The 11,107-nt window shown below is 48.2% G+C and overlaps 1 protein-coding gene across 1 annotated transcript in view; it reads left to right on the top strand.

Annotated features, from left to right (window-relative positions):
* Dnmbp (dynamin binding protein) overlaps positions 1 to 11,107 on the top strand; it is a 92,618-nt gene that overhangs the window by 32,667 nt on the left and 48,844 nt on the right. Inside the window, exon 4 of the mRNA XM_021198524.2 lies at positions 7,499 to 9,466. Coding sequence (XP_021054183.1) covers positions 7,499 to 9,466 — 1,968 coding nt within the window. The remainder of the gene's footprint in view (positions 1 to 7,498; positions 9,467 to 11,107) is intronic.

Below are 11,107 nucleotides of genomic sequence, written 5' to 3'. Positions count from 1 at the left end.
GAGAGAGAGAGAGAGAGAGAGAGAGAGAGAGAGAGAGAGAGGGAGAGGGAGAGGGAGAGGGAGATGGGGGGATATGAATATGTGCACATGAGCATGAGCTGCAGGTATGTGGGGAGGTGACAAGAAGAAATAGGCCTCTCAGGTGCTGGAGTTATAGGTGTTGGGAGCTGCCTGATATGTATGAACTGCTGCCCTCTGAAAAGGAGAATATGCTTTTAACTGCTGAGCCATCTCTTGAGTCTTATCTGATCTTCAACACTAAGAGTGTTAGTAACTATACATTATACATAATAGCATAGTTTGAAAGCTATTGAAAACTATTATTTCTACAGGTAAGAAGTGTGGCCTCAGGATAGCAACTTGTCAGTGTGTCCTTGTCCAGTGTCACCTTTTTACTCTTCCATGCTGTAGACACTTTAGACATTGCTAATCTCTTCCCCATGTAGGATTTTGCTGATGTGTTGCTACTTACTAATGTACAACAGGGAAACGGTCATTTTGACAAACAAGAGAAATGCAAGAGCGCCTGTTACTGTGCTTCCATTGGACAACGTAAAGTTCTAATGAGAACCAGTTTAGACAGGTGGTGCTAGCCCCTCCCCAGGATGATTCAGGTATTTCCCACAGTGTACTCCAGTAAGTGTAGACTCCCAGAGATGGACAGGAACCCATTTCCATGCAGCCACTTGGTTAAGAGACCAGGAGTGCTGCATTCTGAGAAGGCTGGTGGTCCAAACTCAGTCATCATAGCAAAGTCAAAGGGCTGGCAAGCTGGGTTGTTTGTGTTGCAACTGTTCTTTTCATATGACATTGAAAGCAGAGGTCACACACACACACACACACACACACACACACACACACACACACAGAGACAGAGAGACAAAGACAGAGACGGAGAGAGGGGAACCAAGACCTAGCAAACTTCTCTAACCCTTAGTCAATAAGAGGAAAAGAATATTGGATTTTTTTCTCATGTTCCTCCTCAATGTCATGGGAGTTTTGTGCATGTCAGCCTGTACTCAGTCTCCCCTCTGGTGGGAAGTCAGTGTAGACTGTGAGATTAGAGCAGGGTCTTTGTCCTCACTCATAGCTAGCCCAGCAGCAGTTGGGAGTCCAGGGCAAGCTTCCCCAGGTAGGATGGAGAAAGGGCAAAGGCCTCTTGGCATCTCTCTGGGCCATGCACAGAAGATAGTGTGGCCTTGTCTGTCTGTCTGTCCATCCATCTGTCTGCCCATCTGCCCATACATACATGTATGTATGTATGTATGTATGTATGTATGTATGTTTCAGGGTTGGAGGTTGAACCCAGGGCCATGAACACACTAGTCAGCGAGGCCAGTTCTCGGCCACACAGTCACATCTCCAGCTCCAGAGTGGACACTGTCTGTCCTAATCCTGGCTCCTAGTGAAAACAGACATGCGCACACAGTGCCTGCCACACTCGGAAGAGGACGTCAGCTCCACTGGATGGAAGTCACAGGTGGCTGTGGGTCATTCTGTGGACGCTGGGAACTGAACTCTGATCCTCTGCATGGCAAGCAAGAGCTCTTAGCCACAGAGGTTTTTCTCCAACCCTGTATGTATATTCTTAATTGACAAACAAACACTTTGATATGTGGGTGTTCTGCCTGTGTATCTGTGTGCCATGTGCATGCTTGGTGCCTACAGAAGCCAGAGGAGGGCATAGGATTCCCTGGGATTGGAGTTAGAAATGTTTAGTACTGCCATGTGGGTGCTGAGAACCAAATTCTGGTCCTTTTCTGGAGTAGGACATGATCTTAACTGCCGAGTCCATGAATCTGTGGGTCTTCACTTGACCCCTTGTGGCCTGTTAAACCTAAAGAGCTTAACATGGAGTCCAGAGGAAGAGGATGCTGGGATGGGATGCTGGGATGAGGGTCCACAGGAGAGAGGACTAGAAAGAGATGAGCTAACTCTCAGGGCTTTCTTCCCAAGCCTGGCATGTCTCATGGTTTAACATGGCTTCTGATTGGAAAAAGTCAAGCTTTCTTGGACGAATAGGTTAATTTGTATCTTGTCCTTTTCTGTGAAGCTTGGCACACTGATTTTATGTTTAATTCCTTTTGTTTCTTTATATCTTACATCAGTAAGAATTAATTTTGCTATTTGGAAACAACATTACTACAGAATGAAGTATCATTTTAGACTGCACACAGCTTATCAGATGTAAGTCCCAGGTTCCCTGATTTTCAAGTCTAGGCCATGAGACAGTCCTTCCACTTCATTAGACAGAAAGTGAATTTGCATGAGACCAGCTCCTACCAGAATATGCATTCCTTTAGCCCTGTGCTCTACTGTTGTTAATCTAGATCCCTGTGGTATGCTTTTGATCTGTCCCTAGGAACCTTCACTGTAGCTGTCTCAGGGTTTCAACTGCTGTGATAAACACCAAGACTGAAAAGCAAGTTGAGGAGGAAGGGGGTTATCCAGCTTATGGCTTCCATAGCACTGGTCATAGATAAAGGGAGTCAGGACAGGAGCTCAAACAGGGCAGGAACCTGGGGGCAGGAGCTGACATAGAGGCCATAGAAGGGTGCTGCTTACTGGCTTGTTTCCCATGGCTTGCTCAGCCTGCTTTCTTAAAAAACCCAAGACCAAAAACAAAAAAACAAAAACAAAAACAAAACAAACAAACAAAAAACCAGGACCTCCAGCCCAGGAATAGCCCCACCCACAATATGCTGGGCCCGCCTCCTTCAATCACTAATTAAGAAAATGCCTTACAGCCAGATCTTAAGGAGCCGTCTTCTCAGTTGAGGTTCCCTCCCTTCAGATAACTCTAGTTTGCGTGTCAAGCTGACGCAAGACCAGCCAGTACAGTATGGTGTTGCTTCTCCTCTGCGTGTATTCAGAACTGCTGAGGAATGAATCAGAAGGAGAGCTAGAAACTTTTGAGAGTATTGGGGTGCTAAGGGTGCCGTTTGGTTGGTAGTCTGCTTGACTGACGTCCACAAAGCCCTGGCTTCAGTGTTATGAGCCCAGCATTTGGGAGGTAGAGGCAGAAAGATCTGAGGCTCGGTTGTCTTCAGCTACACTGCCAGCCTGGGCTACAGGAGAGCCATTTTGTGCTTTCTCATACTGCCTTTTTAGTTGTTGTTAAGTTACCTTTAAGAATTATCATTAAGATTATGAAGAGGAGCTGGAGAGATGGCTCAGTAGTCCAGAGCACCGGCTGCTTTTCCAGGGGATCCAGGCTCAATTTCCAGCACTCCTGTGGAGGCTCACAATCATCTGTATCTCCAATTCTAGAGGATCCAGCTCCCTCTTCTGGCCTCTTTGGGACTGCACACATGGGGTGTACAGACAGCCATGAAAGCAACCCAGCCATACGCAAAAAAGAAAAGTAAATGAATTGCCAAAAGAGAAAAACTGTGTGTGTGTGTGTGTGTGTGTGTGCTTGTGTGCGTGCAAACAGGTGCATGATTTGTGTTTGTGTTATGAGTAGTGTTAAAAAGTGGGTAACCTGGCCTAGACAATAGATTGCTGATGGTCCTAGATCTAAATGCATTGTTGCCATGTGCCGTGTAGTGGCTGTGATGTTGGGCTAGTTATCTGCAACTTTCAGACCCAATTTCCTTGTGTAATAGTAGGAGGTGATGACATCCCTACATCAGGGTGGCTGTTGGATTGCTAGGGTTGTAGTGTGAACCAGGTGGAGAGAAGCTCTGTGGCTCCTCGGTTGTGATGTGCCCAGGCCTGTCCGCCTGCGCCATCACTCTGGGAGGATTTCTGCTGGATGCTTCTTCCCCAGTCTCCTGAAATTGGAGTCATCAGTGACTCCTCCAGCAGGTGTCACCCTTGCCCCCTTCCCTGAGGCCAAGCAGTTGTTTCTGACTCAGAAACAGTCTTCTAGAAGAGTCAGTGTGAGTGGCTAGTCACCCACTATCCAAAAAGTCAAAACTAGAGAACAAAAAGTGAAGGAAAAAAGGAAAGGAAAGGAAAGGAAAGGAAAGGAAAGGAAAGGAAAGGAAAGGAAAGGAAAGGAAAGGAAAGGAAAGGAAAGGAAAGGAAAGGAAAGGAAAAAAAGAATACCGGAAGCAAAAGAGAAAAAGATCAGGGAGTAAAAATAAGAAAGGATTGCATATTATGGGATACCACACATAATTCCTCCTATAAGAGAATGTATTAATCCTTAGATTCTCCAGAAAGACCAACTCCACCCTTTTGGGCCAAATTTAAAGTAAGCTTTATTAAATAGTAATTACTGATCAAGAGATGGACTTTGATCAGGACCATTCTAGAATTTCCCAGCTGGAATGTCATCCCACTGAGTGTGGCAGGGGCTTGTAAGGACAAACCTGTAGGCCACCATAGTTACCAAGAACTGCAGTTCCCAACATTCCAGGAGGTCACCTGTTTCCTGAGCAGATGGGACTTAACTTTATCTTTCGGCATTACAAATGTTTATGGCTGGCTAAGCCTTATATGCTAGGCTACCTCCTCTTGAAAGGCCAATAAAATCAAGTGATGATTTATAGATATCGCTGACTGATCTTTGTCAGTCAAAGCACGAGAACCCTAAATCTTAATGCCGTATATTGAAGTATTAGGATGAAATGCTAATTAGGTTCCTTAAATAAATTATGTGGCCCGCACAAAGCACACAGTCCCCTGGCACTTTGTGCTGAGTGTCCTCAAGGAGGAAGCCAACCCTGCAGAACCAGACTGCTTGTGACAGACCCTAACAAGGCCTGCATTCCTTCCTATAGTCTTACTTCCAAACCACTTCCTGATCAAATAAAAATCACGGCCAGAGAAACCAGCACCAGCGAGGAGGCACATTCAAGCCAAAGGCCAGAGTGGCCCTGAGGGTCACCATGGTCTCCACAGTCCTGTTCCCAAACCTGGTCCCACAAGTCCAGGACTTCTTTATATTGGTGTTTGTGAAGTCTAGAACCGCCGGGTATCCTCCGGCCCTAAAGAATTAGGCAAGACTCCAGGGGAGTAGCTTGTTTGACTAATTAAAACAAGAGATTTTAAAAAACAAAAAGCAGACCACCCCCAGGAACAGTTAGGCCTATAAAATAAAGGCAGTTACCAGGTATGGGGGGAAAACAATAAAAAATGTAAGGTGGGGAGTGCCAGACTGAAATAACATGTCATCTAACTTGTGTGTTGGAAGTGGGGAGCCGGACATCGTCTTGTCTTGTTTTGAAAGTCCACCTTTATTATCTGCGAATCGCTCGCAGAGTGACTGGCTGCCCGGAAGTGAAGTTCATCCAAACTGCTCTGTTGGAATAGAGAGGAGAACAACCCTATTGTCCGGGCTCATGGAGCTCTGGCCAAACAGACAGCACTGTGAGAAGTGAGCCAGGCATTCACAGCTGGCCGAGTGGGAGTTATGGCATGCTTTGATTTTCCTATTCACCAAGAGACCCATTGTGTCTGGGCAGTCATGTCACCAGTGACTTCCCTCTGTGGTCTGGATGGCAGGCCTTAGGGCCATGAGGGGGGACACTTGTAATTCTCAGGACCCAAGGCTTTGGCCAGGGTGGATGTGGGTTCATAAATTAAGGACTATAGAATTATTGGGGGCAGGACAATAAAAAGAAGTGGAAAATATTCGAGGTGTCTGCCACTAGGTGTTGTGTTGGGTGCCGTGCACTGTGTGGAGATACAAATGTCAGGATTGAAGGGACAAGTGGGGATCTCATTGGTAGACCACAGGGGGTCCCCAAGCTGATGTGAGCTCCTAAGGCATTTTAAGGAAGACTGCTAAGGTTTCAAATGAGACAGAAGCAATAGTAAAGATTTGGGGTTCAGCAGGGTATCACCATACTTGGTATATGCTTTTAATGCAGGCACTTGGAAGGCTGAGGCAGGAGGATTGCAAGTTTGAGACCAGCCTGGAATATCCTGTCTCAAAGGAAAAACAAAGTAAAAATCCTCTGTGTGACCGTGATGGGTTGTTGGTGAGCAGAAACTGGATGAAACCTGAGTCACACTCAGATGCGGCAAAGACAGAGTAGGCCGTCGGTGCCCTTGTGAAGAAGCTTATTCAGAGTGTGCACAGAGCAAACATGTTTTATTGATTTCAGTCGATAAGGATAGGGCTGTTCCTAGCACCTGGGAGTCTGAGGTAGGAGAATTGGCACAAGTTTCAGGCCAGCCCATGCACTGGAGTGAGACCCTATCTCAGAAAACAGAGAAGGGCTATTAGGAAAGAAATTGGTGAGCAGTAGGCCGTCATGTCTCATGACTAAGGCTTGAGAAAAAGGACACGGTAAAAATAAATTGGCCCATTTATAACTTGATAGGCTGGAAGAAATAACGTTTGGAATATAATTTCAAAGGGAAGACAGTGGGGATTAGGCCAGGCTAGGGTATTAGCAATGAGAATTAATAAATGGAAGACATGTTTTGAAAGAAGAAACTGGAGGAAGCAAGGACGTTATCAATGGGAGCCAGTGTCAGATGCAGGAGGATGATGAACTTGGGAGTCGAGGCCAAAGAATAGTCAGATGGATGCTGAGTGCTCCCTGTCCAAAGGCAACCGACATCTCAGACTCTTAGGGCACGAAAGAGAAGTGTGCCCGTCGCTAGCTAACTCGCTTACATGCACTTGAGAAGGAAGTACCCACAAATGTCTTTAAAGAAACCAAAAACAGTGCCAAGAGGTAACTGAGAGGTGAAGGCACTGGCTCTCCCTGCAGAGGACCTGGGTTCAATTCCCAGCATCTACTAGTGACTCAGAAGCACCTTCTAGTTCCAAAAGATCTGATGCCCTCTTCTGGTCTTCTCAGGCACTGCATGCATCTGGTGCCCCGACACACATGCAGGCAAACAGCAATGCAGATTCAATAAATCTCTCTTAAAGGCCCAGGAGCATATAAAACAAGAGCAGAACAGCTAGCCCACTCTCCAGTGTGTTTAGCTGGGAACCATGAACGGCTGCCCCCGCCCGCCTGTCCATCTGTCTTACTGTTTGCTGCTGTTCTACATCCCCCAAGCAGCTCTGCACAGAGAATTGACCCAAACACTGGCCGGAGGTGGGGGGGAGTGAAAAGTACGATTAAAATTAATAACCCACAAAATGAATACCCATAGTCATGTAATTCAGCGTTTGTTATAAAGCAATTGATTATAGAACCTTGGGATGCGTTTTTTAAACTGGTAAATCTAAACACTAGGACACATGTAACTTTTGGTTTATGTTTTGAGATATTGGTTATTTGAAGAGCTGGTTACTGGCTACTGGTTACTGGCTACTGACTCGGCAGGTGATGGTACTTGTTGCCCACCCAGCAACCTGAGCTCTGTCTCCAGGATCCAGGTGTTAGGCAGAGAGATTCTTCTCAAATTGCATGCAATCCTAGCAACTGAGGATGCCTGCCGAGACAGGAGAGCTGTGGTGACAGTCCGGGCCACAGCGCAGTTCCCGTCCAACAACAGCCAAGCAGCCAAGAGGGCACTATTGCTGTGGTGTTGGTCCCTGGGGCTCTGGCCAAGGTCCTGACTTTTGCTTCTCTTTCTCCAGGAGACCTGGTGATTCTGGACGATGGCGCTCCCACTGCAGGATGGCTGCAGGGCCGAAGCTGCTGGGGCGCCCGGGGCTTCTTCCCAGCCTCCTGTGTCCACGAGCTCTGCCTCTCCTCTCAGAGCCAACAGTGGCATGCACAGAGTGTGCTGCTGCAGGCCCCGGAGTACTCCCTGGGACAAGCCCGGGCCCTCATGGGCCTTTCTGCCCAGTTGGATGAAGAGCTGGATTTCAGGGAAGGAGACCTGATCACCATTATCGGAGTGCCTGAGCCAGGCTGGTTTGAGGGAGAGTTAGAGGGTCGGAGGGGTATTTTCCCAGAAGGTTTTGTAGAGCTGCTGGGGCCCCTAAGGACTGTGGATGAGTTGGTAAACTCCGGAAGTGGAGATGACTCTGCTGTCAATGGTGAGGTGGATGTCCCTCCAGAAGAGGTGGAGAGTGGGGGAGACGAGGATGACCAGCAGACGGGGACATATGGAATCGCCCTCTATAGATTCCAAGCCCTGGAGATGAATGAGTTGGACTTTGAGGTAGGGGACAAAATTCGAATCCTGGGGACCTTGGAGGATGGCTGGCTGGAAGGCCGTCTGAGGGGCAAGACAGGTGTCTTTCCTCATCGCTTTGTGAAGTTATGTCCTAGCAACAGGACAGAGGAAACCATGGCTCAGCCCCAGAAAAGCAGCTTCCCCAAGAACTCTGAAAGCTCTGGGGGAGAGTCAGGGGACTCTGTGGTGGAGGAAGCAAGACAGGAACCACGGGAGTGTGAAGAAGAAAGACCTGACTGTGATCTCCCAGAACAAGCCTCTGTGCCCCAAGATCACGTAGCACCCGAGTGGATTGGAGATGCGATCTCTGGTCAGGACAAACATGCTTCAGAGAGCTCTCCAGATGTGGATCTTGAAAGGCCTCTTGCTAAAGACCTTTCCACATCTGACCCCTCAGAGGAAGTCAATGGTGTTTCTTCCCAGCCTCAGGTACCTCTTCATCCCACAGTGCAGAAGAGTCAACATTATCTAACAGCAGGAGGGAGCCACCAAAGCCCAGACCCATTCTCTGAGCTTGTCCCGCTAGAAGCCAGGACCAGAGACTACTCCAGCCTGCCTCCTAGAAGAACATATGCCCAGGGTTGGTCACTCCAGAAGCCAGCGCCCCACCTTCAGAGGGCCTCTTCCCTTACAGCCTCGAGACTGGACAGACCTAGCCACTTTTGCCATCCAGCTGTGGCCAGCTATGCTCAAAAGCAACAAGCATCTACAGAAAACACTGCCAGTCTCCACGATCCACCAGAGAGACCAGACAGGGGGCCTGCCACAGATACAACCACAGCATCACAGGGGGACAGCCTGGACCTAGATTCCAAGTTGACCCAACAGCTGATAGAGTTTGAGAAAAGTCTGTCAGGGCCCAGCACAGAGCCAGATAAGATTGTACGCTGCTTTTCAATCATGGACTTTTACTCTGAGAAGGATATTGTGAGAGGCTCCTCAAATTCACTACCCTCACAGGCTTTCCCAGAGAGGAGAAAGACCCTGAGGCCACCGCCACCTAGACCCCGAACCTCAACACCCATTTCTCCCCACTTGCTGGTTGACCAGAGCCCCAAACCTGTACCCGCCTTGGTCGTGCGGCCCTCCCGACCAGCTCCCCTGCCTCCTCCTACCCAGCAGAGGATGAATACGGCCTCCCCCAAGCCCACCTCCTGTGCCTATCCCGGTTGGGAGGTCCCAGAGAAGGAGGACTCTGAGCACATGGAGAAAAACCCAGCCCAGACTTTTCTGTGCCCCTCCATGCTGGCGAGGATTCGGGATGTGGAACATGACTTGGACACATGCACCAGGGCTCAGGAAGAGCTGAACTTGTTGTTGGAGGAAAAGCAAGATGACTTGTCGAGGGCAGAGACCCTTGAGGCTCTCAGATCCTACGAGAACACCATTCAGAGTCTGACCCTGGAGCTCCAGCAGCTGAGAGGTAAGTGTGACTGTAAGTCCATGAGGGCCTCGCGGTGTGAGAAACATCCTGATGGAAACAGATTCACAGCCTCATGACCCGGTCCCTCATTCTGTCGCCTAATGAGATCGCTCTGTCTTGCTGAATCTGTGACTGCTGTGTCCTCTGACTTCATTTACTGCTCAAACAAGGAAGCCCAGCCTCAGAGATGTGCCCTTTCCGTTAACACAGTACCCTCCCTACTGCTGTGGCGTACAGGGTGCATTGCAGATCGGAAGTCCCAAATCGAGACTGTCTTAATGAGTTTTAAAAGAACTTAAGTCTCGCAGGCCAAGTCTCCCGAGAAAGCTGAAACTCATATCTTTATGATCAGGGGCCGTATTTCAGTAGGAATAGCTTGTATTTGTCACCGTTAGTAAGCATTTGTTCTTAGCATTTGTCTACATAGACGACATACCCAGCCCTGGTAGAAGCACATATAGATGTGTTCAGATGGCCACTGTAGAGGGAGAGATTAAGACTTGGAGCCATTCATTAAGTAGCCCACCAAGAGAGCTGAGGTTTAAGCTGGTGTTTTTCCACTACTCTCACTTACTTCCCACGTGTGTAGGTACATACAGGTCAGAGGTCAACCTTGGATATTGTTACTCAACTATAATTTGTGTTTTTTGAGACGGGGTCTGTCATTGGCCTAGAGCAGTGGTTCTCAACCTTCCTAATGCTTGTCCCTTTAGTACAGTTCCTCACATCGTGGCGACCTCAGCCATAAAATTATTTTCGTTGCTACTTCATAACTGTCATTTTGTTACTGTTATGAATCATCATGTAGTATCTGACACATCGGATCTCTGATATGTGACTCCTGTGAAAGGGCTGTTAACCCTCCAAGGGGTCATGACCCACAGATTGAAAGCCACTTGCCTAGAGCTCGCCAATTAGGCTAGAGTGACTGTGAGCCCCGCTGTCTCCACTTCCCCAGAGATGAGGAGATAGGCATTTGCCACCATACCTGGCTGTTTGCATGGGTGCTAGGGCTTGAATGCGAGTCCTGTGCTAATGCAGCAAGCACTTTAAGCCATCTCCTCAGTCCCCTCGGGAGACTCACTATTCATCAGACTCACAGGAAAAATAGTATATAAAGTGGAGAGAGCATGGTGGTACGTGCTTAATCTGAGCACTCATGAAGCTGAGGCAGGAGAATTGCTACAAGTTCAAAGCTAATCTTGGCTACATAACTTAGCCCCATCTCAGGGAAAGAGAAAGGAAAAAACAGATGCGTGGTGGTACAGACCCACCTCCCTGTCAGCCTTAGACCTCTAAAACAGACTGCAGAAAGGATTCCACTAAAGGGCAGAGCGATGGCTCAGTGCTTACAAGAGGACCTGGGCTCTGTTGTCAGCACACACATTGTGACTCGGAACTGTTTGTAACTCTAGTTCCAAGGAATTCAGTACCCTCTTCTGGTCTTCCAGGCTACTAAGTATGTATGCAGTATACATACATTCATGTAGGCAAAGCACTTACACAGACAGACAGACAGACATCTTTTGGGCTTATTGTTTTTGCTTTTGTTTGGGTTTGCCTCTGCCTCTGCCTCTGCCTCTGCCTCTGCCTCTGCCTCTGCCTCTGCCTCTGGCCTCTGGCCTCTGGCCTCTGGCCTCT

This window comes from Mus pahari, chromosome 1 (assembly GCF_900095145.1).
Source record: "Mus pahari chromosome 1, PAHARI_EIJ_v1.1, whole genome shotgun sequence".
In the NCBI taxonomy this organism is placed as follows: Eukaryota; Metazoa; Chordata; class Mammalia; order Rodentia; family Muridae; genus Mus; species Mus pahari.
Note: the sequence above shows the minus strand (reverse complement) of the source record. Positions and strands in the feature narration are given on the sequence as shown.